Here is a 27,314-nt window from a genome sequence, read left to right on the forward strand (position 1 = left end):
ATAATATTCTGCCTCAACAGCACTGAAGGCCCAGCAAGGCAGAGGACAAAGCTTGAACAAGGCCAGGAACTCCAAGCGGCAATGGAGGCAGCTCTTCTGCAGCGAGCTTCCCTGCTGCGATTGGTGTGGGCTGGAGAGGCAGCATGACATAGAGGAGGAAAAGAGCAGCCTCAGGAGTCAAGCAACCCTGGGGCTGATTGTTGACATCACTATCCATTCCACTATGATCCCAGCTATCCAAACTCTTGTTTTGCTACTGAATAACCTCAGCTTTTTCATCTGCAAAATGGCAATGACAATAAGAAGCATTTAAGATTACCTGGAGGATTGAGATTATAACATAATGCTTCTCAGCCTCTGGTAGGTGTCAAAATGTAAATGTTAATAGAATACCTTGTCCCTTTAGGGGCTAGTTGCCCCTGAAGACAGAGGGACAGCGACCAAGGGCCAGGAAAAAGATAAAGAGAGAAGAAGCCTGAGTCCAACCCAGAAGGGCACATTTAATTCCATGTCTTCAGGGACTCAGAATTCCTTCCTCTTCTGATTTTCTCCCTCTTCCTTTTCCGTTTTTCTTTTCTTCTTCTCCTCCTCCTTCTCCACTCCCTCCCTTTCTCTCTACTCTCTGCCTCCCTTCCCTCCTTACTTTCACCACTTTAGACTCAGTTATCAGTTGACAAGGTAGCCTTTGCCCTCTCACATACCTGACCCACGTGACAAGAAATGGAGGTGGGAGGCTTAACACTGGCACATGCCAACGCCAACCCCAACCCCAGCAGCTGTCATTACTGGACTGAGCTCATGACTTACCCCCGGCGCCCCCGGGAAGGTCGGGCGTGGAATCCCAGGCAGCCCCAGCTTGTTATGAATGGCAGTGGCCGAGACGATCTGGGCTGAGGACATGGCCGCCATGTGCTGCAGGGCCTTATCCTTTGCAGTCTGATCCTTGAAGGTGACAGTGACACATCAACTTAATACATAACGCATGGCTACCAGGCAGGTTACACAGGCACAGCCACGAGCACATGGACTAAAATACAGAGCCACAAAATAGGCCAAAAAAAGCAAACATGCATGGATAAATAACACAGCCAGAAGGCTAAACCACACTCAACCTACTGTACCTCTCAACATTTACTGGGAAGACCCAATGGGGCAAGGCTTTTTTTTAGGGATTAAATCCATTTTCCAACAGAATGTGAAGTCTCTCAGAAGAGTGGACAACATATTTATTTAGCTTTTCAGCTTCAGAAGATTTCTCCAATTACTTAAAACATTTAAGGAAGGAAAAAAAAAATAAAGGCCCTGCTTTTAAGCAAACGGATGGGAGGAGGGGTGAGAGAAGAGATGTAGCTGTGGACTCGGGTAGGACCATCCACGGAGCTCGAGGAGCCCTATCTGTGTGTCCTGACTGTCACAGGGCCATGGTCCCAGGAGCTGCTGGGGTCATGCAAGGCCTGGAAGCCCTGCAGACACCTGGCTGGAGGGGCTCAGAAGCAGCGGGGGTTGGGGGTAACAGGGCCAAGCAGCATGCTGGCGGGGCGCATGCTTTCTCAGGTATCCCCGCCGTGGGGCTAAGGCTACATGGGTTCGTACTAAAGCCAGGAGCCTAGGGGATGCTACAGGTATGTGGTTTCTCCTTTTCCTAAACGGGTCTTTTCTAGGAAAGCCAAGGCTAATAACACAAAGCTAGCCAAAAAAGTCTGCCAAGCACAGCTAAAATACAGAATACTCAGTTTGGTGAAAATACTTACCATGCTTGTTACCTGGATACAATAATAAACAATTTGTTAAAAGGATTGTATACAAAGGGATTTTTTTTTCTTCGGTTAAAAAAAAAATATATATATATATATATGTATATATGTACACAAACATATAATACTTGGGAACAATAAAATGCATAGGGGTGTGGGCCTTCTCACATTTTAGGAAGAAAAGGTGATCCAGATGGCTATCTAGAAAGGCAGTGATTGAGAAGGGCACCCAACAACAGCAATAATAAAAAACTACCCCCCAACTCCTTTGCACTGGTTCTGTGGCTTCCCCAGGACAGACAGAAATAGTCAGCCTCCTGGTATGAGACAGGCCCGGTGGGCACAGGCAGGGCTTTGAGCCTTGTAGGCATATAAAGGCTCCCGGTGCCAACAGAGTGTCTATATTCCAGGCCCAAATGCCATCAAAGTAAAAACAAAATGGCGACATCAAAATAAAAAGAGTGCTTTCCACCTCCAGGGAACGTCAAAGGGAGCTTCAGGCTAAGACACCAAGTACCAGCAAAGAGGGTGCTTCAATGCTTACTAATATAACCAAAGGTGATGAAAAAAACACATCAAGGCATCAAAAGCAAGGCAAAAGCAAAAGAGTTTTTTAAAAAATCAAAGCTCATAAACAACTGCTAGGGGCTTCTAAGAAAGATCTGCTAGGTGTTCCCAGGGTGTAGATACTACGTTGCCCTGTAACTGTCAGGAAGACCATGTGAATTTCCAAAAAGCTTACATTAACCTTTGAAAAAGAGGCAATAAAGAAAAAGGGAAAGGGGAAGGACCAGGTGTGGCTGCTCACACCTATAATCCCAGCACTTTGTGAGGCTGAAGTGGGAGGATTACTTGGGCCCAGGAGTTCAAGACCAGCCTGGGCTACATAGAGACACCCAGTCTCCACCAAAAAAAAAAAAAAAAAAAAAAATTAGCCGGGTGTGGTGGTGCACTTCTGTGGTTCCAGCTACTCAAGAGCCTGAGGTGGGAGGATTGTTTGAACCTGGGAGGTCAAGGCTGCAATGAGCTGTGTTCATCAAGCCACTGCACTTAAGCCTGGGCAATAGAGCAAGACTCCATCAGAAAAAAAAGAAACAATGAAGGAGAAAAGGAAGGAAGAAAGGGAGGGTGGGAGGGAGAAAAGGAAGGAAGGAAGAAAGGGAGGGTGGGAGGGAGAAAAGGAAGGAAGAAAGGGAGGGTGGGAGGGAGAAAAGGAAGGAAGAAAGGGAGGGTGGGAGGGAGAAAAGGAAGGAAGAAAGGGAGGGTGGGAGGGAGAAAAGGAAGGAAGAAAGGGAGGGTGGGAGGGAGAAAAGGAAGGAAGGAAGGAAGAAAGGGAGGGTGGGAGGGAGAAAAGGAAGGAAGAAAGGGAAGGTGGGAGGGAGAAAAGGAAGGAAGAAAGGGAGGGTGGGAGGGAGAAAAGGAAGGAAGAAAGGGAGGGTGGGAGGGAGAAAAGGAAGGAAGAAAGGGAGGGTGGGAGGGAGAAAAGGAAGGAAGAAAGGGAGGGTGGGAGGGAGAAAAGGGGAAGGAGGAAGGGAGGAAAAAAGGAAAGGGAGGGGAGGGGAGAAAAGAAAACGGAGCCTAACACTTCCATTAATTTCTTCTTTTTTTTTTTGAGATGGAGTTTCACTCTTGTTGCCCGGGCTCGAGTGCAGTGGCACGATCACAGCTCACTGCAACCTCCGCTTCCCAGGTTCAAGCGATTCTCCTACCTCAGCCTCCTGAGTAGCTGGGATTACAGGCATATGCCACCAGGCCCGGCTAATTTTTCTATTTGTCTTTTTAGTAGAGATGGGGTTTCACCATGTTGGCCAGGCTGGTCTCGAACTCCCGACCTCAGATGATCCACCCGCCTTGGCCTCCCAAAGTGCTGGGATTACAGGCGTGAGCCACCATGCCCAGCCACATTAATTTTTATGTCTTATATATTACTCTGGCTGTGACTGAAAAAACTAAGGAGCCCCAAATAACAGCTTTTCATGGATGCTCAAGGTCATTATGAACATCTGTAATGACACCTCCCGTGGCCAAGTGACACTCCAAGGGCCCTGGAAGCTGGCAGAATTCCTGGGCCTCAACAGAACGGCCAGAGTGACTCAGAATGATCCTTTTGCTGCTGTTATCTCCTTCTCATCACATGGCAATTCTTCAACTTGGGGCTCCATTTGCTGATCTGTCAAATGTTCTAACCTAAAGCTAGCTTCCTCAACTAACCTTTTTTTTTTTTTTTTTTTTTTTAAGATTTGAAACATTTCAGATACTGAGGATGCCAGAAAAAGGGCAAATCTTGAAGTGGATGGGATTTTATGATAAACTGACAAACTGGGCCCACACATGCAGACCTCAGTGCCCAGGCAATCTACTGTTGGCTATTCTGTGGCTTTACCTGCTCCTCGCTTGTCCGTCCCCTCAGAGGGTAGCCCGTGAACAGAAACCATGGCCCTAGTCACACCAACTCCATTCCCCATCAACACCACCCTGACATCAATACAAATCCATTGGTTTCTCTTTGACCAGTCACTTTGGACTCTAGCCCCCAAGCCACTCAACCTCTACCAAGGGGGTTATAAATGCTCTCAAGGCGGATTTCTGAAACTGAGGTAATGGCTCAGGGTATGACCACAGGTGCCTTCCTCAGCACAGAACAAGCCTTACAACTTCTCTGGGGCCCAGGCTAGGGGGATTGGAAAATGGCAGCACAGACGTCTTGCCTGCCTGACTGACACATCTGAGCAACAGCTACAAAAGAACTTGAGGGCTTGCCTCCATTCCAGAAGAACATCGTGGAGCCTCTCACAGACCCGAAGAGTTCCACGTTTTTGAAATTCTGCAGACAGAGGCAGTTCTGCTTGCCCAAATACAGAATCTGTTTGTGCACACTTGGGTGGGGCGACTCATGAATTCTAAGTCCAGGTCCAAATGGAAATGAGTTCCCTGCATCTCCACATCCCGCTTTATTGAGTTGCTTGAAATTTGCTAGGCTTATTAAAAATCATTTGAAATCTTCATACAAGTTTGATATTCTTTTTTGAAACGGAAATCAGTCAGTGTGGAAAAGGAGAAAAGCACCTATCTTTGCTGTTTATGTCACACAACTTCAGAACATGATCTTTTTCTTCTGTTAAACAAAGTAAGGTTTGACTCTCATTACCCAGCATTCTACCAGGTACCTAAATGAAAATAGGAGTTCAAGAGCAGGAGAGCAAATCAATTGCTTTTATGACACCAACTTGCTCCAGGACTATAAAAGGTGTACCCACCACTGGGGTGTCCAGAGACCTGGCTCCAAACCTGTCCCTGCCTGACATTAATGAGCTGCATTATGTGGAGCAAGTCATTTAATGACTTCGAAGTTTCTTTATTTACAAAATTAGAAGTTGCACATTACTGCCTAATGTCCTTCTGGGTTTAAAGGTATTTGTAGCTATGAAGGTAAATTCCATTATAAACAAATACTTTTTAATGCATATAGTCAAGGAAACTACTAGTGAGAAGACAGCAGGATGTTAAAATTTGGGCAGCTCTTGTCTGCTGTCCTAATAGAAAGCTAAGTGTAGAAAGGAAATTTTATCTCAAGTAGAGGTTCTTTCTGCACTTGACCTACCTATTTAAGAATAGGCAATTTTCTGCAAATGGACTAAAATGTCTATACCAGTGATTTCCTACCTTTTGTGATCGAGCTACTCTGACTACTCATTTAATTTTTATAACATCTCCCCTTTATCTACAATATATATTGAAAATTAAAAGGATTAAAATGTTTTTGTTTAAAACCTAATGTGACCCTGGAAATAACAAGCACCACCAGGGATATCCTGAAATCAGAACCAAGGGTCTGACTACAGACCCACTTATCCTGAAATGGGAATTCGAAAGGATGCCAAGCTAAGAGATTTCAATGGAAGGATCTCTAAATTGTCATTTGCAGCCCAGAGATACCTGCCTGGCTTTGAAAAAATAACTCAAAGTGTCAGACCTGAGTGAACTGCTCTTCTGTGTCACTCTGACTTAATATCCCAGACTTTAAAGCATTCGACTCTATCCTCACTACTCATCGCCACTCTAAAGGGGAGGCGGCTCATCTATCCAAACAAGCGAAGCTAGGTAAATTCAAACACATGCTACATTTGTACACCACACTAATTTTAAGATGTCTTCACACCAACATTTCTGAGATGTGGATGAGATTTACAAAGGTGAGCACATTGTTTGATCCTGAAAAACTGTTAGGTTGATACGGAATTATGCTGTATGAAGTCTTAGGTTACAGGAAATATTCTGAGGGTGTATGTGTGCACGCGTGCTCATATGAGCAAGAATAAGAAAATTGCATCCTAGAAAAATGTTTGGACAAGTTCACACTGACTTCTTATCGCTGATTTTCCATCCCTCTATCCCTAAGATTACAAAGTATGAGGACATAAAAAGCCAAATGTTTTGGGGAGTGGGGAAAGAAAAAGGAAATCTCCCTTTTCCAACTGAAGCCCAACCCAAGCCCATGACCTGCAATGCAGGAAACACTCATGGAGCAGGAACCATGGGTCTATGGACTTTTGATGGGAAAGAGGATGGGTTCTAAGAACAAATGGTCCAACTGACCTGAGACTCGGGATGCTTGTCTCATCATCTACCCTACTTTTGTCATTATCCAATTTCCAGCACACCACACTCAATGGTCTCACTGCCTCTGCTACACGGTCCAGCAGGCTGTGTCATGCATAAACTCCTCAGCCTAAAGCCTTACAAATTGTTATTGTTCTAAGTAAAAACAGGCTTTCATATTTTATGAAGGAGAGCAAGGCTACTGCTGCTATAGCTCTCTGTTCTGCTGATTGCCTCCTATGGTTGAAATGGACACAATGTTTGGAAAATATCTACATGTAATATACATGACACGAGGATAGCAATATCACAAATGCACATGGCTGGAGTGGTGTACTCTTAAAACTCAAGGACATCTCACGGATCAGTCTGGATATTAGAGGAGTCTTGTTCCCTTCTCTTCCTTCTGCTTCCCAGCTTTTGATTATTCTGCAAAATCAATTATCTCATATTCTATAGGCATTACCATGAACAAATTTTAAAGATAATATAAAAAGGTTACATGCTTGCATATACAATATATGATAGCTGCCATATATGGAATTTTAATGAACAGCATAATCAATATATTCCAAACAGTTTATTCATGGGCCATGATTTCAGAATTTAAAGATAGGATTCCAATGTAATTTATTTATATAGAAGTCCATCAAATACATCAGAAAAAAACAGTAAAGTCAAAAAAACGACCATGGATTCAGAAACTCTTGATAGTTATTAAATGGTTTTTCTTCAAATATGCTTTAACCAGCAATGTAACATAGTGCAAGGGAGGAAAGGCAGCAATTTGCTTGCAAAATCACTTTTTCAGAAAAAGACAAAACACAAAATACTTTCCTAAGAAGTAATTTTGCAGATGTTGTTTCTAATCTTGCACTATGGGGCTTCACATGACCTCTGCAATTATTAGCCATACCCCTTGAGCAGCTAAACATCACAGAACTATATTATGGTTTTGGAAAAAGGATGGAGGGCACTTGATTTTTTTTTTCTAGCTATGATCTCTAATTTGCTTATCATTAGAAAAGGCAGGAGTAAATACAAAAGGAGGCTATTTCAGTCAGGTAACAGCTAATGCAGAGGACAGAAGGCACATTCATGCTTCTCCTGACTCGCTGCCTAATAAGTAGCAATTAATTCATTTTATTGTATTTCCAAATGCCAAAGACTCCATTCACATCCAAGGAAAAATTTTCAAGGCTTTTACCATTGTTCATTTTTAAATATACTCAGCTATATTTGGTATTTTATAATTGTCAACAGCGTTTCCTTTAACTCTGATGTGGGGCTTCACATCATAAAGGATTGTAGATGAGGACTACAGATGAGCAAACTCATAGGTGTGCCTCATGACTCTCTCTCAGGAAGCCTGGGATTTAGGACAGCTTCCTGCCAGATCCAGGTGTCTGGGAGAAGGCACCCTTCTGACCTTAGCTCCCTTTTCTCTAGGAGGTGACAGCAAGGGGCCAGAGGAACCTAAACTGGCTCCAGGCTCAAGTTAAGCTCCAGAGTGAGTCCTTGCTCCCACTGTTTATCTTCTGTTTCTTTTTTTTTTTTTTTTTTTTTTTTTTTTTTTTTTTTCCCTTTTAAATCTTTTATTTCTATTTGTAAAGTGAAATACTTTGTCTGTAGTTAAAGAAGTAATTTTCATTAATGTTGAGAAGAGTGGGAACAGTTTTGGTCATGAAAGGGGACCTTAAAATGACATTAATTTTACCCTGATGGTTACAAAGGTAAACCTGATATTATCTTTTTAGGATGAAGTCTCTCTTTTCCCATCCCTTACATTGAACATCTTCTTCCTTGGGGGAAGAGCATCCCTCTAAGGTCACTGGAGGCTTAGTCCTATTTGCAGTATCTTCTGTTTCTTTCAAACATAAAGACACAATGAAGAGGGCTCAGTGGAGGGAGACAATGCAAAGTATTCCAAGTCAGGAAAATGAACCTCATCCTGGACCAGTACTCTTTGGGAAGGCAGCAGGACATCCTGCAAAGAGCTTGGCTTGTGGCACCAGATATCCCTGGATTAACTTCAGACTTGTGACTCTAAGCAAGCCAGTTAGCCATTCCAAGCCTCTGTGTCCTAATTTATAAATCAAAGATTAAAACACTTCTATTCAGGACTGCTTCAAGTACTTAGTATGGTGCTTGCAGCCTTGGCCCTGGGTGAGCTTGCAGTCTACGGGGCCCAGGTGATGGACTGGCTTTCCAAGCTGGATTCTGCTTGGGACCTGAAATGCTCAGGAGCCCTTGTCCTCACTAGATAACCTTTTGGATCGATGTCATTTCAGGGCATTATCTAAGTTGGAGGCCAATTAACAATGGGATTTCTCTATGAGGAGATAAAAATGTAGAATGATGAGGCTGTTTCTGTTGCCCGTAAAAAGAAAATCCAGACCTGGCTCAGTTTACACAGAATTATCTTTATCTACATATTCAGTGCTCTGGCTCCCATCATTAATTTCTCCATCACCACACTGTTGGTAAGTGGTTCTAACTGAAGCCTGAGAAATTGTCTCCAATCTTAGTTTTCGTTCAGTTAAAAACAAGGTAATAAAAATATCTTTGAGGAGAAAGGGTATATGTCATAAATGCAAAAGAACTCCCTCTGAAGATTGGGAAATGCCAGGAAAGATTATATCATTTCCCAAATCCCATGACAAGGCCAAGTGTCTTGGTGCGGACACAGACAAAGGAGGTTGTTGCTCAGGCTTTCCTTGCCTCCTGCATTGCTAACAGCCAAGTCCTGAAGGAGCAGAGTGGCTCAGGGGGCTTCACGGGGCACCACAGAGTGAAGTGAAGTACATCTACCTTCCCTGTGGACAGGCCCATTCCTGGATGGAATCAGTGATGATACAAACATGATTCAGCAGCGTGGACTTTAGCAATGCCCCAGTGAAGTTCTTGAACTCAAAAGAATTAAATCAACAATTTGAACTTTAAGCTCTCTGCTTATTGGAAGGAATAGCAGATTGGAAAGAATGGCCTGTTCAAAAATCAAATCACAAAGGCCACCAGGTCGAGAACAAGAAAACGGCCCTGGGGGAGCACATGTAGCTCATAAGTTAGTCACCAGCGACTGGACATAATCAGAGGGGCTCAGGTCTTTTTCTGCTCTACTGGGATGATGCAATGTCAGCAAGTACAGGTTTTTCTTCAATACATATCCAGAGCCTGACATGAATACATCTACTGCCTAAGATGTATTCCTGCTGAGGGGAGGGCATGACGAAGACTTCCTTTCCTCTTAGTTTTGTCCCCAGTCATACACTCAACTAAACACACTCGAGAAGTGAACCAGAGGTGGCTTAGCCCATCTTCATGCGAAGATGGAGATGGCCCACAGTGTGATGGTGCTTCCCAGATCTTGGCTGTGGCTATCATAAGCTTCTGAAAACAGCGAGAAAGGACTGCCTTTTTGCTGCTAATGGGGAAAGAAGGACTCTGAGCAGGGTCTGAACAACTTCTTAGGGCAACTGAACATACAGGGAAAGAGACTCCGGCATGGAACTCTACAAAGAAACTCTGAGTAGGAAAAAGACTGCTTAACACATGGAGAATGCTTCTGCATTCTTTCTACATGCTAGGATAATAAATCCCTGGAGCTTAAAAAAACAGTTAATGACTTTTCCGTGAATTAATGGTGAGTGAAACAATTCGAAGTAGAGAATAATTTCTAAGGCTGTGAGCTAATCCTCAGACATGCTGCTGCTTCTCACTACTCCACTGGAGATGCCAGTAGGGGCTAAACTAAGGGAAAGGGCAAGATGGAAGACAACAGGTAAAGCTGGTGTTCGTGACATTGCTGTCGTTGCAGCTGGTGACACAAGGTCCAAGGGAGACCTCTAACTCAGCATCCTCGGGATTCTTAAATGGATATTCCATAGGCCTCTGCCTCTTTCACACTGCAACTGCATGGATTCATCTTCTACTTTAGAAGTAGACTCAGGCTCAGCTACAGGCTGTGGGTCATCTATAAAACCTATCCCCTTGAGAGCAGTGGGTCAAAAGGGTTTTGTCTGAGTAGGAGACAAACACATAGCACTCCCATCACTAAGAAACAACTCCTTCAAAGCTAAGCTCTCTTCTAGGCCTGCAGTTTGTACTCTAGCTTCTGTCCTAGACATTTTTTCTTTTTTTTGGAGACAGAGTCTCGCTCTGTCGCCCAGGCTGGGGTACAGCAGTACAATCTCGGCTCACTGCAACCTTCACCTCCCAAGTTCAAGCAATCCTCCTGCCTCAGCCTCCCAAGTAGCTATAACTACAGGTGCACACTGCCATACCTGGCTAATTTTTTGTATTTTAGTAGAGACGGGGTTTCACCGTGTTGCCCAGGCTGGTCTCTAACTCCTGAGCTCAGGCAATCTGCCCATCTCGGCCTCCCAAAGTGCTAGGATTACAGGCGTGAGCCACCGTGCCCAGCCTTGTCCTAGATATTTTGAAAATGCCCCAACCCCCCTGGGGGGGTGGGGAGAAAATCCCCACAACTCTGAATGTATAAATTTAATTTCCAAAATCACTGTGCTCTGGCCACAAATGCCTTTTTTTTTTTCTTTTTTCCATCTTACCGAGCTCTTGAATCTCAGCTTCAATCTACTGGTGCTTTGTCTCTACTCTCCCAGCTTCTCTGCTCCTGGTTCACTGTCTCCTTGCATTATTCCCTTTCTAGTTCAACCATCCCCTATATTTCCTGAACCTCGTATCTCTCCTCTGCAGTCATGGTCTGTATCCAAGGTCATCAAATTGTTGGCCGAGTCTATCTTAACCTAAGCTGCTAAAAATTCCAGAGGAAAAGTCTCATGTTGGTGCCAATGGCTACTGCACAAATTCATGGTAGATAATTGGGCAAAAATCGGCTGGGCGCAGTGGCTCATGTCTGTAATCCCAGCACTTTGGGAGGCTGAGGCAGGCGGATCACTTGAGGTCAGGAGTTCGAGACCAGCCTGGCCAACATGGTGAAACCCCGTCTCTACTAAAAATACAAAAACTAGCTGAGTGTTGTGACGGGCACCTGTAATCCCAGCTATTTGGGAAGCTGAGGCAGGAGAATCGCTTGAACCCAGGAGGCGGAGGTTGCAATGAGCCAAGATGGTACCACTGCACTCCAGCCCGGGCGACAGAGCAAGACTCTGTCTCCAAAAAAAAAAGACAATGAGCAAAAATCTAGGAGCAAAATGAGAAGAGAGAGTTTTCACTGGATTTGATTTTCTAAGGGAAGTAAGTGGCAAGAAAATACATTGTGGGTGGTAGGAAAGAAAGGAAGATTAATTTTGGTTGAAGAAGGAGGGTAGGTAGAGAAAAAAGTACAGAATAATGTTTGCCACTTGATTTTTAATTTAAAAAAAAACTTATATAATGAAAATGATCAATTCCAGATAGTATAAACATGAGTGTTTAATATATTTTCTGTAGTTTAAATTTTGCAACAAAAACTTCATAATTTTGATGCACACTCCCAGTTAATTACCATTACTTTAAGAGAACCCAATTTTAATGAGTTAATTTTTAAACGCTGCTATTGAAAATCTTTCTGAAAAGTTCTGGCACACAACACTTTTCAGACTTCATAAGGACAGAACTTATAAACTTATAATTTATTCTTTAAACACAATGAGTAGGAAAGACTACAGAGCAGGCAGAGAACACGGAAGCGGGGAGCCTGCCAAGGATGAGTGCTAAGCACCACGGAGCAGCCCCAGGGGGTGTGGGTTGGCCCCTGGTCCCGGCCTGTGACTCTCTTCCCCACTCTTAAAGCAGCCCAGGAATTAGCCTCCCTGACTCCAGCTTGGCCTCCCTCTTATTAGCTATCCTGCAAAACCTGGCTGGCGAGGTCTTTCCAGAGGATAAATTTGAATGACCCCCGTGTACGCCCCTAGACCCACAGATGAATCCTTGCTCCTCAGTGGGATAATCGAGGACCCTTCCCTTAGGCTCCTCCAGTCTCACCTCCCACCGCATGCCCCCAGTTACATGATGCTCTTCATGGTCCCCCAGCTAGTTCCAACTTTATGGAAATTCTCTGCCTTCAACTATGTTTAGTTCTAATGACACTTCTCCATGAAGCTTTAATTCCCTCACTCCCAGAATGAATCATTCTTTTCACTTGGGCAGCCTCTGCACTATCCTGTTTAATTTCTACTGCAGAGCCCCCTAGCTGTGGACACCTACTGGAAAAATAACAGAAAAGTTCAACGTTCCTCAAGAACACAAACTCTGGATTCAATTCTATGCGCCCAACATCTACAAAAGGACCTAGAACACACTTAGGTTCTCAATGAAAACCACTGGACTGAATTCAGTAATCATTCCTATGCTTTTCAAGTTCAAATCTATGTAGAAATCTTAGACTTTCACTAGAACAATTTTTTTCTTTACTAAAATTTAAGTCTACACAATTTGGGGGTGATCTAGTCCACAAACAAGCACACTGAGAACAACTGCCAATTAGTAGAAGCATAAAGCTGACCTTTAGAATTTATTCTAACGGATTTTCAGGAGAGTAACTTTTGTAGCTAGGATGACTCATCTATCAATGTGACATCAAAATGACCACTCTCTCCTGGAGTCTGTTTTCTTCCGAGGAACATGGCAGAACTTCAAAACTGCAGAATTTAAAAACATGGGCTTTAAATGGGACACAGGGGCTCTCTGTAAAGGCTGGAAGGGACAGCATAAGAGGTAGACACCTCCTTTTCCTTCTGCCTAAAACAGGGGGTTTTTCAAACCCGATTCAATGGAATAGCCTAAGAGGCCATTACTAAGGATTTGAGGGAGTAAGCTTCAATTCGAAACATGAGTTTTGCTACTTTAAAGAGGCTGGAAAACACCAGCCCAAAGAACTCTGCCACACCCTTCCCTGGAAAGTAAAGAGAAGCTTATAAGCAAGAAGGCTCACAAGGAAGACACACCTGGCAGTGGCCTCCACTGCGGGTAAGCCACTTTTCCAACTCCACAGAGGGACAGACAAATGCAAGCCTGGCTTCAGTCTTCACATGAGGACCATAGACCTTTGTCTACCCCTTCGATGTCTGAGTTTGTGGAAAGTGGTAACCAGCCTGGCTAGGGCAGTGCCTGCAAGGATAGTTACTGGGATGGTCAGCCACCAGCCACCTGCTCCAGGAGGCCTTTCTACATCTTCCCAGGCAAAGCACAGTGTCTCTTTTAAGCTTGAATACTTCCTGCCACTCCCCCCTGCTCCCCACCCACCCAGAAGCTATCCTTGTTGTCTTTCGGGATGACCTCAATTATCTGTAGCGAGTTTATCTCACTAGCTAGTGGGGGAGGCCAAGAAGACCATGGCTATCAGCCTGACCCCATGATGACCTCGGTAAAGATGCTTGTCCCTGCCTCCTCACAAATGTGCTATTAGACTCCAGAGCTGAACAAGGGGGTATGGATGGAGCTGGGACATCAACAGAGTTGAGCCCATATCCTGGTAATGGCTGGTTAGGAAGGTTAAGTATACCGCCTTTGAGATAAAATGCTCATGGAGGAACTGAAAGCAGCACCAACTCCTGCAAGCAGGTGACAGACAACCTCACTCTCTGCGACTGTCCTAATGCCCTCAGAGTGGTGCCAAGCAGCTCTGTCTCCAGGACCATGTCATCCCCCCCAGTTACTGATGAGCCTCACAGCACCAATCCAAATTAAGTCTACATTTTGACCAAGGGCTCAAAGTTAAAATGTGGATGCCAAGTGAAGGGCTGGTAGCAAAGGCTGAATGCCCAGCCCCAAAGACTGTGAGGGGTGACAGTTTAGGTACAGTGTGCTGGCGTGAAGCCCTCTGCTTGAAAACATTCTCCCACCTTCACTAGATAAAATTTTATCTAAAACAACAGTTCGTTTTGGGTGCAAAAAGATCTGAGTTCAAATCCTGGCTTCACCACTTACTAGGAAGGCTTTGTGACTAGTCAATTATTCTCTCTCAGCCCCAGTTCCCTCAATATCATGCCCCAAAAGCAGAATACTGTAAGTCACCTCATAGTGAGCTTAAATGAGGGAGCACGCATTAGGCTGCCTTTCCTCTTTCAATTCCCAAACTTAACAGTATACTCTCCACGAAGCTCATCCCCGGGATGCACCCCACATTTCATTTTGGCTGCTCCCGCTATTACCCAAAGTGCTCCTCTAGTTTACATTCCCATTTACATGGCCAGCTCTCTGAACAGGATATTGGCTGTTAACTGCCCATCACAGTGAGCACCACGCCTGGAACACTCAGTTGGTATTAGCAGATGGAAAAACAAAGGACTCCATTTTTCCAAGAACAATATGGTAGGAAAGAACGGAAGAAACTACAAGAAGACGGAGGTGGTTCTTGGAGCTTAAATGCTGAGCCAGTTGCTATCCTACTGCTTCTGTTTCTGTCTCTTCCTTGTGCCTGCCCCCAAAAGAGAGTGGCCCAGGGCTGAAAGTCAGTGGAATGTTTCTTTTTATTATTGTTAATTTTTTTAGAAACAAACATAAATACTGCTGTGTATTTTTACATATGTACATGTATAAAGCAACAGAAAAATTGTTTCTATGGAAGAAAACTCTAAAATTCACCAAGTGAGAGAAAGAGTGCTTCCTATATCACATGGGAATCCCTTCTGAACAGAAGAGCTTTATTCATCACTTATAGGGCTTTCAGTCTAGGGCTGTGTGCCCTGGTGAGTCCACAGGAACCACATAGACAGTGCAGAAATAGAGCAATTCATATCATCACAGATGGAAACAACATTGTTATGTGTAAACTTCTTTGTACATCATTAATTCATTAGCTCAGAGAAACTAGAAACAGAGTCAGAATTTGAGCAAAAACTGGGGTAGTTACATCCATATAGAGAGCATTGCACCTTTGGTTAAAAAGCAGGATCTATAAAGTTATCTTAGTCTTCCAACTGCTCAGCCAGTGCAGCTAAAAGCCAGCCACCATCAGCCACACGTGCGAGCGAGCCAGCATGCTGCCCACTGCAGAGGGCACACCAAATGCTCCTTCCTAATCACTTGTCCTATTCCACAGCCAGCCTTGTTTGCATAAAAAAAAGTCGAAGGACTTTGGGAAGAGTCCCAGTGTTCACCACTCAAGTGTTGTGAGACTACACTGTTTTTCAGTTCAGAACAAAACCACAAATTTAATTACTGTATAGAAAAATATCAGAACAGAACCAAAAAAGGTACATGGGAAAGCCATCAATATGGGCCAAAATCAATTTTTATTATAAATGAAGGCTCCTCCTTGCAAACTATAATCTCTTTGCATTTCTAAAATAGGGCATTATAGAAAAATAAAAGGTATGTTTTATTATAAATTTTATAAAAGGAAAAAGTAGAAAGAAGTTGTATATGAAAAATTATCAATGCCCCCATTTTTCCTATAAAATATATTTTGAGACTGAAAAATGAGGTACAAGTAAAAAAAAATTTAAGTAAACTCAAGTACAAATGAAACTGCAAATGGGTTTGATCAAGAGCTTTCCCATCTCTAAGATCTATCTTTTTTTTAAAGGCCACTGCTCAGATTTCTCTTTTAATAAGAGTGCCATTCACTTAAAAAACAGTAGTAAGCAATGTGGAAGAAATCTGGCAGAAAATACTCTGCGGGAAGAGACATGCATGAAAAAGACGTATTTTTTATAAGTCTTCTTAAAAATACATCGAAAGCATGAGTTAAAATAATTTCTAAATTTTTTAAAAAGGTAATTTCATGACCACTTTGGAAATGATTCTTTCTAAATAATCTCTACTCAATTTTGCATCTCTGGACTTTTCTTTTTTTAAGCTTTCCTAGCCCATGGCTGCTTGGTGGACATCTGAAGGTTAAAAAAAAAAAAATCATGTTGCTGTGCTGAAAAGTTATCAAGACCAGCTCTCCGCTGCATTTGCATTGTTATTAGGAACACACACAAACACACACACAACACACGCAAACACACGCACGCGCTCACACACATTGAGTTTAATGTGAGGCTAGTACAGAAACAGAGAGATTAAACACAAAGAAATGTAAACAGCTCTCACATGCAAGGAAACTAGGTTACAAGAATCCCAGCACCAGGCATTTACCAGTCACCATGGAAAACAGGAAGTGAGATGCATAGCAACCACAAGCCAAAAAGCAGAAAAGCGCATACCTTTAGCTTGGAATGAAAATCACGAGATTTCCTTCTGGCAAGAACCTGAATGTGACTAGACACCTGCAGGGTAGGGGAAGGGAGGAAAACAAAGGAAAAGCCTGTAACCATGGAGATGAAAAGCCCCCTACAAGTGGGCAAGCCAGACGTACCTTAATGGCGGCTTGAATTTCTCGAACTTTCTTTCTTGCTAAGACCTGTATATGACTAGACACCTACATTGTTCGGGTTTATGAGGGGAAACAAAACAAAACAAAACAAAACAAAAAAAGGAAATCAAATATAAAATCGCTACTCTTCGGGAGGGTTTTGGGGTGGGGTTGGGGGGTGGTTATTTGCATCTCAACAAAGCTCTGCAGTTAGGAATACACAGTCCCAGCCAGACACAAGCCCCCAGCGCTGCTCTAAGCTTTTCATACTGGGTCATCACTGCAGTGACTCGATTCAGGATGAAAGTTAAGACTCATCTTAGTCTTCCCACCAGAGAGAAATCATGGGCACTGGGAAAAACTAATTTTGGGAGGGATGAGAGGGGCTGTTTTCATTCTAAAATTAAAAAGGTGGGGGTAAAGGTAAATGAAAATATTTATAGCTTCTCAGTATCAGGAGGGAAAATCCCTTTTTCTCAATTTAGAAGAGACTATCCATAAATTAGCACATTCTGCAGAATCAAAAAGCTGAAGCTGTCGGTTGTATTCTGATCTCATTAAGAGCTCTGGATTCTGTAGCAAACGTTAAAATAATACTGACATGTAAATTAGATCTCAAAGAGAAATGGAAAGACCCAGTTAGCAGAGCTTTTTTTTTCCCCCCCCTTATAAATCTTTAATCCTTCCACTCTTTTGGGTATTGACTGGGCGCCAAGTGGATTTGCATATTATTACAAAGCGAAATGTGTGAATACAGCCAGCCAGCCATCCTGTTAAAAATCTGGGTTGAAAACCACATGGATTTGCTGAACAACAAATTCACATTGGAGAGGTATCACCAACTGCTGCCTAAAAACATCCCCAGGATGCCGGGGCGTGGAAATGTAGCCAAGCCCAGCTTCTGAAACACAATGATTCCACTGAAATCTGCATCTCTTTCAGTGGGACTTGGTTAAATTTAGAAGAGTCCCTCAGTGAAGGGGTCAACGGGCAAATGACCAGAGCTCACAGACCAGCAGACAGCCCAGGTCCCGCACTGTCAGAATGTAGATGATTAGATCCACTGGTTTCCAAAATTTAGAACCTTCCATTTAAAAGTTCAGCGACTCAGACTGTGTGGTGATTACTCCATTTCCAACTCTCCAGTGGCTCTAAAACAGGATTTATAATAAACGGTCCTTTTATCTTTAACTTTGTCTTTGAGCTTCAATTACTCAATTATTTTTTTTTTTCCAATTTGCTTTGGTACTTTTCTTAAGTACAGAGAAGCTGAAACTCCCCCATCCTCTTCACCCCTCCATCTGGCTCCTGCTGTTACTTGTTTTCACCCGAATTTTGTTCTTCTGTGATTCTCTGACTTGATGACGGCCACTAGCATCCCCCAAACAGACAATGCGCTGCCTCTGCGTGCTGGCAGGAGGCCACTTCTCTTTGTGCTGACTCAGCAGCCAGGCTCCCAGGCTGTGGCACAAGTAGCATTCCTGGGGAAAAGCCTCTCCCCGTTATAAACACTCATGAAAACAATTCCTCACTGGGAAAAGAACTGAAATCTGCTGCTCAATCTTAATGAGACCACGGTTTAGCTAGCCTTTTGGTCTGATTACAGTTTTTAAGGTTCATGCTGTATCATTCAGCATAAATCGACATTAAAAAATGATTCTTTTCTGTTAACAACTCACCCATGAGGTTTTTAGGGGTTTTTTTTCCTCCTTTCTTTTTTTTGTTTTTAGTTAAACACTAATTTTTCATTCGTTCCAGTTCTAAACTGGCTCATGTCAGAGATTTGGGCTGTTTTACATCTGAAAGAACGAGGAAAGGCAGAGCTCTGCCAAAGGGCAGAGAATTCCTGATACTGCTCTGCACAGGGGTATTGAAGTTGTAACTTCATTTCAGTCACAGCAGCTACTGACAAAAAGCCATCGCTTAAAAAGCAACAGTTCCCTGGACGCACATCATTTAGCATTACATTCAGGCCAATACTCAAGACTGCTGATGTTACTTTTTCATTGAAATTATGACTAATATATAATTGCTCCAGGATTTTACAACGCACAAAATCTCAAAATTTCATGACCTGCAAGTGCATTTGCACTTGCAGTTTTTGCAGTGTTCACAGGTGCACATTTTGGGAAAGAAATGTCAGCTTTGAAATACAGTACAGGAGCGGTTCATACACCGTCCTTAGCAGTGACATTTTCCCACGTGAGTATAAAAGGAACTTGTAAGACCACATAATAAAGGGTCACTGAAATGATGAACAGTGAAAACTGAGCCAATTTAAAATACCTCCAACACTGACGTCCTTACAGGGAACTCAAATTGGGGGCTCCTAGGAGCCAAAGCATAGCCAGCCACTGCAGCCAAAACGCCTTTTTGGGCCATTCGCTGACATGCACAATTTCCAGGTGGGTTATTTTACCTGTTTTCTGGTCCTCGTCTTGCCTGTCCTGAGTTTGATGTATCTGGCTATCAATTCATTCCTACCTGAAAGAAAGAAGAATTTACCATGAGGTGGGTTACCAAAAAACCAAACCAACAAAGTCCTTGAAAGCAAAAAACAAAATTCAGAATCAAGAATTTTAAAATTACAACTATGTGTTTACTAATGCTAGAAAAATAAAACAGCACAATTGTCTGCAAAAATGTTTACTAGGAAAAATTAAGATGAAAGGCATTTAAATTTGAACTTAGACCAGCATCTGAGAATAGAAATTTATCTTTTTTTTTTTTTTTTTTTTTTTAAAAGACGGAGTTTCACTCTTGTCGCCCAGGCTGGAGTGCAATGGCACGATCTTGGCTCATGGCAACCTCTGCCTCCCAGGTTCAAGTGATTCTCCTGCCTCAGCATCCCAAGTAGCTGGGATTACAGGCGTGCGCCATCACGCCCGGCTAATTTTGTATTTTTAGTAGGGACAGGGTTTCTCCATGTTGGTCAGGTTGGTCTCGAACCCCCGACCTCAGGTGATCCGCCGGCCTTGGCCTCCTTAAGTGCTGGGATTACAGGCATGAGCCACCGCGCCCAGCTGAAATTTATCTTCTTAAGATGTACCTTTTTGTCTGTTTGTATGCTGTGGGTGGTGGGTCACTCATATAAGCAACAAATACAAACAAGGATTAGTCTGGGAATAAACAAACCCAGTTCTCTTCTAGTCTTTGGTTTTTCATATTCACATTCATATTCATTTTCCTTCTTATTCAAGTTTCAACTCATAGTTAACTCCAGCTAAAATCACAGCCACAAGAGAATGAATGAGCTGCTGTGGCCATGGAAGCCGGACAATGACAAGAAGCTAACAGTATGAAGGCAGACACCCCCTAAAGGTAGTCAGTGAAAAAAATGACTCAATCTCCTCCAAGTTATATAACCTTCTGGGGAAAGATAAATGCCCAAAAGTATAAACAAAAACCTTCTATCCCTATCCCACCAGGAAACTGAGAAGTCTCAGGCAACCTGACTTCAGAAAACCATGATAGGAAAAAACATCCCCAGAAGCCAAGCAGAGACTGTATTACCAAGATACCACGTGAAATAAAAACCACTCATACAAGACATGGGTTCTTCTAAGCAGGTCCTATTTACGACTTCAACTTGCTGTAATACTAGGAACTGAAATTATTTCTACATACTTTCTACAGTAAATGGAAAACCACCATTTCATAGCACTACTGTTGGCTGGCTTTGTATCAGCTCAGCTCCATCCTTGTGAAAAATTCCTTTGGTCAAGAACAAGTCTGAAGCCCGCTGCTGTGGCATTCACTCATGTGCTTCACCAGCCTGAGACCATTGTGCTAGATTCTACTTCTCCTTCAAGGCCTCACTTGGATGTCACTCCCTTGGGGAAGTCTTCTCTAATCGCCCAACTAGGTTTGGTTGCCTTGTTCTACACCCCAATGGTGGCACAAACTGCACTTCTCCTTCCTAGGATGTACCCAAACTGTAACTGTATTTTTAACTTTATAGTTAGTTGTAAAATTTGTGTTTGCTGTCTTACTTCTTCCCAGATATACTGCATACTTGAAGAGGGGAAGAACTTTGTCTTCTTCCTCAATGTCCCCCTAGCACCTAGCACACTGCTGGGCACAGAGAAAAGAATGAATGAGGAAATAACACAGGCTCTGCTGAAAGGAAGTGACCATATCCCCCAGATCTTCCCTAGCAGAGTAAAGAACTGGAAACACTGATGAAGACCAACATCAAAATGTCTTTAGGGAAATCTTGTCTGAGAATTGCAAAGACTCTCTCATCACTGCCTAGAATGTCCTAGAGTCATGGCTCTGTCCACCACCTGCCAGTGCTGGGACTGTGCAGGACATGGTCATCAATGGAAGGCAAAGGAATCATGAAATCTTGGGGCTAGAAAGTACCCCTGGGTCATCCATTCACATTCCTGAAAGTACTCATAAGCCTTAGTCAGCACTTCTAAAATTGAGGAAGTAGCCTATTCTATCTTAGAACATATTTAAGAATAAGAAGACCCTCCTTTTGGGGGTCTGCTTTAACTTTCATCCCCAGATCCTTCCTGTTGCTCTTAACAAGAAGTCCAGTCCCTTATTTATTTAACTGCCTTTCAGATATTAACAGCAGCTCTGGGGTCCTCTTGGACTTGTACACAAGCTAAACCTCCTGTGTTACTTTGTTATCTGACAAGCTTTGGAACACTCCCACACACCATCCTGTGACCATCCTTTGTCTGTCTTCCTTTCAAAGCTTGGAGTCCAGAACTGTGGCAGTGCTCCTGCTACAGCATCAGAGTCAGTTTATTACCTCTCTCATCCTAAATACTCTACCTCTGTTAATGCAGCCAAACACTGCATTAAATTTTTAAGCAGCACAATAAATTATCAATATATGCCAACTTAAACTCCTAGGTCTTTTTCATACGGGCTCGTCTTCTGATATGTCCCTACCCCTGTTTCCAGTCTTTTTAATGCATAGCTGAGATTTTCAGACCTCAAAACAGAACCTTACATTTTTTCTACTGCATTTTATCCCCTTAGATTCAGTCTATCATTCCTGCCTGCAAGATCTTCTCAGATCCTGACTGTGACTGAACCCTTTTACCACAGGACAAGGACCTCTAAATTCAGTTTTGAGGATTGCTTTTCTAAGCATTCTCTTTCAAACTTTTGAGAACTACCAATATCCCCTGTAGTATCATTGGATCTACTTCTCCATCTCTCAGATGGTTGTACAGATTTTGCAATTTGTCTTGAAGGCTCGCTGACAGCAGAGCCCAGCTAGGAGTATCTAATTACGAGAAGCCAGAGCTAAATGACAATGTCTGCAGACAAGCCAAGCATCCTCCAACCTGGGGCCTCACTGTGCATCCTGTTCAGGGCTATTTGAGTGGCCAAGGCGAAACGGATCCAGGGCTCTGTATTACATACAATTTTGTCTGAACTTTGTCTAGATGACAAAAATGTCTCCTACCCTCAAGCTTGCTTATTTTCTGGGAAAACAGACAGAATAGCTTGATAGGTGTGACACATAACCTAACTAACTTTTAATTTCTTGCAGCACTTGGAGTTGAATGAATAAAACCAATATCCAAGACAGCCCTATTTGACTGTGTACCACAGCCTATACAAATGGCACCCCTTGGAGTTAAACAGTGTCAACTCATACTTTGACTGAAGTACAATCATGCACCACATAATGACATTTTGGTCAACAATGAGCTGCATACATGATGGTGGTCCCATAAAATTAAAATGGCATGTTTTTACTGTCTTTTCTATGTTTAGATTATGTTTAGATACTCAAATCTTACCATTGTGTTACAATGGCCTACAGTATTCAGTACAGTAACACCACACAGGTTTGCAGCCTAGGTGTGTAGTTGGCTATTCCATCTAGGTTTGTGTAAGTACACTTGATGATTTTCTAACAATGACTAAAATCACCTGATGATGTATTTCTCAGAACGTATCCTGTTGTTCAGTGACTTCTAAAAATTATGACTTCAACAGGTCCTTACTGAGTACTGTGGCCTGGGCATTACGCTGTAGTCACTATTTCATTGAAAGCTCATCTTAACTCTCATGTCCTTGCTTTTCAGATGAGCAAGCTCACATTTCAAAAACCCATGTTCTTTCTTTCATCTATGTTTCAAGCCATGAACAGTAATTATTTCTTTTAAATATTAGAACTACCTGCTCTAAATTATAAAATCTTCCCTTAAACAAGTCTTAGAAACCTAATAAATTCTCTTAAATGCACTAAAATATTGCTTATAAAACTAGTACAATTTCAACCTTCCCCCAAATCAAATGTCTAAATCAGCTACTTCATTGTACATTTTAATTTGGAAATACAGGCTGATCTGTTACCTAGGCCAAATTATTTCTTTTAATTACTTGAAATATCAAATATACATAAATCCTTTAAATCAAAAACATTAACACTATGGCTTTAATTCTATTAAAATTTTATATGTTTAATTCTAAATCTTTCCAGAATTTAACTATACTTACCCATTTAAAGAAGTATGCCATTCCAAACAATTTTGGAAGATCTTTTTGGCTCTTTGGGATTGTATATGCATGGTGTATCAACTAGGTTCTGAGGAGAGTCTTGTCAGCAGCCCTGATACGACATCCTAAGCCCTATCTCTATTTCCTTTATTTTTTTTGAGACAGCGTCTCACATTTATCACCCTGGCTGGAGTGCAGTGGCACAATCTCGGCTCACTGCAGCCTCAACCTCTCAGGTTCAAGTGATCCTCCTGCCTTAGCTCTCCAAGTAGCATGAGATTGTGGTAGCTCATGGGACTACAGGCCTGCTCCACCACACCAGACCAACTTTTGTATTTTTTTGTAAAGACGGGATTTCATTATGTTGCCCAGGATGGTCTCAAACTCCTGAGCTCAAGCGATCTGCCCACCTCGGCCTCCTAAAATGCTGAAATTACAGGCATAAGCCACTGCACTGGCCCCTATGTATATTTCTACAGCCCTGCCCTCCAAAGGGGTGAGCTCACAGATTCCACAGCCCTGGATTTTAATCATGTTACTAAGATGCAGCATTTCCTAAGGGCCAGAAGACAAGCAGCACCATCACTGATGTAACTGAAAGTGGGTCTCCAAGCTACGCAGCATAGTCCTGTTGCAGCCATGATCTCCTAACACACACACACACACACACACACACACACACACACACAGAGAGAGAGAGAGAGAGAGATGCTTGACTCAGTAAACCTGATGCTACAAAAATGACTTTCAATAAAGCTAACTTTAAGTTAATTATTATTTTCCTAAGACAATCCTGCAGTCACCTGGGGACCGTCTTCCTTTGTGCCTTACACCACGCCTGTCCAGTGAGTCAGAGAGAGATATAAAGCTTCTCTACAACATAAAAATTATTTTAGAAATGCACAACATGTCACCTCTTTAAGCCTCAGATGCTGTAGTTGTAGCTGCCCTTGTCTTTCCCACTGGCTGCACATAAGCAGAAAGGACAAACACAGCCTGACCTGTCACTTTTACACTGTGATCCTCACCAGGCACTGTAATCTAGTTTTTATTTCATTTTATTTTCTTTTTCCTAAATAATATAACACAGTTCGAAGTGAGCCCATCATTGGCTTCTCTTGCATCTTGGATTGCCATGGAATTTCCTGCTAAACGGGCAATACGAGAGAGATCCCAGCAGAAAGGCATGGAGTTTGCACTGCGCTTGCCTTACCAGATAGAAGACTGGTGAACGTTGTTGTGGGCTGTATATATAATGTGATGTGGCCTCAAGGTCATGTTTGAGGCACAGTAAATGAAGGTCTGTGGCTAGAAATTGTAGCCCAGAGACACTCAAGCTTTAACAGTGTAAGAGCCACTTTGTAAGTGAATGGAGTCAGGGAACCACCAAGAAAGAAGCAACAAATGCAATGCTTCTCTTCCCTGGCCGTGGCCAGTCCTAAGGCAAACTCACACCCATGCAGGACTGGACTGCCCTGGGCCTAGGAAGGAGCTCTAGCTTGGCTTCTCTAAGGAAACATCTGCTGGCCCTTTCCCTTCACTGGCAGGGATGTGTGAGGATTCTCCACCCCCTTCTTCCATATTAAAACAAGGAAAATCAGAAAGAAAACTCATTTCCCTTGACTGCTAGACCAAAGCTACATCAAACAAGGGTCTTCTACATATCCCCCCACCCCACAAACCCTAACTCAGCCCAGTAGTACTACTAGATTATCGACTGTTTCCTGTGAACACCTTGAACTTTGTACCTGGGTGCACAACCGCTGTCATGGCCTGTACTGTCCTTGCCCATTTCTGCATGTCTGGAATCTGCCTGCCTTCCCAAGGCCTCATCCTTCATGAACCTTCTAGCTGGTGGAGGCCTCCCCTTTCCCTAAACATTCACAGCCTTTGACCTGGGTTTCTTTGCTGGTAACTTGTATTTTTTTCTGCCCTATGTGGTATCATTTCAGCACATGTCATGATTGCAACCAAGTCATAAAGTCCTTGGCAACAAGAACCAATGACATGGATCTCTTCTCCGCCTCCCTTTCTCAGGTGGCTCAACATTTACGGACCGAGTCATTCTTCACGTCAGAAAAGAGGCTCCTACATCCCTGTAGTCCCAGTTTGGCACCAGATCATCAACATAAAGTTAAAAAAAAAAAAAAAGGAAAAAGAAAACCCAGTGGAAAGCAGCAAAGAAAGATGTCTTCCACAGGAGACCCCATGCCAGCATCAGCACAAAGCATGGGGAGAGTGGTTTACAAAGAAATTTCTCAGGCAAGATTCTACAAGACAGTGCTAAACTGCCTTCTAGTCATAAGCCCCCACCACTCCTTTTTTTTTTTTTAGACAAGGTCTAGCTCTGTTGCCCAGGCTGGAGTGCAGTGGCATGATCATGGCTCACTGTAGCCTTGATCTCCCGGGCTCAAGTGATCCTCTCACCTCAGCCTCCCAAGTAGCTGGGACCACAGGCAGGTACACCACGCCTGGCTAATTCTTAAATTTTTTTTTGTAGAGACAGAGGTCTCACTATGTTGCCCAGGCTACTCTCGAACTCCTGGCCTCAAGTGATCCTCCTGCCTTGGCCTCCCAAAGTGCTGGGATTACAGGCGTGAACTACTGTGCTTAGCCCATGAAGTCCGTTTTCATCAGCTGGGGTTCATCAAAAGGAAAAAAAATATTTTAGGATATGAAAGCCAACAACCTGGTCAGGCGCAATGGCTCATGCCTGTAATCCCAGCACTTTGGGAGGCCAAGGCGGGTGGATCACGCAGTCAGGAGATCAAGACCATCCTGGCCAATATGGTGAAACCCCATCTCTACTAAAAATACAAAAATAAGCTGGGCGTGGTGGCACATGCCTGTAATCCCAGCTACTTGGGAGGCTGAGGCAGGAGAGTCACTTGAACCAGGGAGTCAGAGGTTGCAGTGAGCTGAGATCATGCCACAGCACTCTAGCCTGATGACAGAGCGAGACTCCATCTCAAAAAAAAAAAAAGAAAAAAGAAAGAAACAAAGAAAAAAAAAGAAAGCAAACAAGCCAACAACCAAAAAGTATAGATGAAGGAGACACTGAGGAAACCACATGTCACTGTCTTGGGAGAGGTCTACAGAATGGGGGTGTTTTATCTCCCCATCCATCTTCCTGAAGATCTAGGAGGTATGTATTTGTGGATACTGCCAGAGGAAGCAGTAAAGAACATTTATTAACTAACCTGTGAGGAGTTACTAATTAACCATTTCTTCTACACTGATGCCATAGCAACTTGTCCCAGAAAAGAAAGGAGGCCTATGGAAGCTGGTCAGTCATCCACTGGTCACACATGGACTGTGTGTGGATGGAATACAAGCAACATGCTAAAATTATGGGGGTAAAAAGATGCCATCTCAAGCTGGGTGCAGTGGCTCACACCTGTAATCCAAGCACTTTGGGAGGCTGAGGCAGGAGGATAACTTGAGCCCAGGAGTTTGAGACCAGCCTGGCTGAGAGTGAGACACTATCTCTTTTAAAAAAAAAAAAAAAAATCAGCCAGGCTTGGTAGCACCTGCCTGTCATCCCAGGTACTCAGGAGGCTGAAGCAGGAGGATTGCTTGAACCCAGGAGTTCAAGCATGCAGTGAGCCAAGATCACACCACTGTACTCCAGCCTGGACAACAGAGTGAGACCCTGTCTAAAAAGAGAAAGAAAAAGAAAACATGCCATCCCTGCCTTGGAGGTGCTTATGTCTTGTTTGGAAGAACTCTAACCTATGAGAACTGGTCAGATCACCCTAACATGCGCTCTCACAGGAACCTACTCCTCTCGGTCACAGCATGCAGCACAGCTACTGTGTTCCATTTATCTGAATAAGACTATAAGATGAACATGTGCCTACCCCTCTACTACCAGACAGAGAAGTCCACAGGAGCCCAGAGCATAAACTGGGTTTTGCTCATCACTGTGCACCCAGTGCTGAGAACACAGCAGGTCCTCAGTGGCTACAGACTGAGTAAATGACAGAGAGGGATGGAGAGCCAGGCAGGGAGAAGGGGCACAGGCTAAGATTAGGTGTAAGGACAGGCTCATGAAAAACAGCCTCTGAACCAGTCCCACAGCATGTCCAACGAGGAAGTTCTCAGTTAATCCTCAATATAAATCATTGACCAGAAATCAGCACCAATGTGGAAAATCACCAGAAACAGCCAGGCCGCCCATTCAGGGTTGTCAGGGGCTGGTACTACTTGTTCCCAAACTAGAA

At 43.3% G+C, this 27,314-nt stretch overlaps 1 protein-coding gene across 7 annotated transcripts in view; it reads right to left on the minus strand.

Moving 5' to 3' along the window:
- Positions 1-27,314, minus strand: part of TEAD1 (TEA domain transcription factor 1) — a 269,563-nt gene that overhangs the window by 63,908 nt on the left and 178,341 nt on the right. For 3 of the 7 annotated variants that reach the window (XM_054524634.2, XM_024254981.3, XM_054524633.2), the window contains 4 exons: positions 19,037-19,101; positions 16,621-16,683; positions 16,469-16,531; positions 808-942 (listed from right to left, as the gene is read on the minus strand). In XM_054524634.2, the coding sequence (XP_054380609.1) occupies positions 808-942; positions 16,469-16,531; positions 16,621-16,683; positions 19,037-19,101 (326 nt within the window). Of the gene's footprint in view, positions 1-807; positions 943-1,751; positions 1,764-16,468; positions 16,532-16,620; positions 16,684-19,036; positions 19,102-27,314 lie in introns of all 7 variants that reach the window. The other 4 variants (XM_024254988.3, XM_024254985.3, XM_063711253.1 and 1 more) reach the window with 3 other exon arrangements.

This window comes from Pongo abelii, chromosome 9 (genome assembly GCF_028885655.2).
Source record: "Pongo abelii isolate AG06213 chromosome 9, NHGRI_mPonAbe1-v2.0_pri, whole genome shotgun sequence".
Taxonomy (NCBI): Eukaryota; Metazoa; Chordata; class Mammalia; order Primates; family Hominidae; genus Pongo; species Pongo abelii.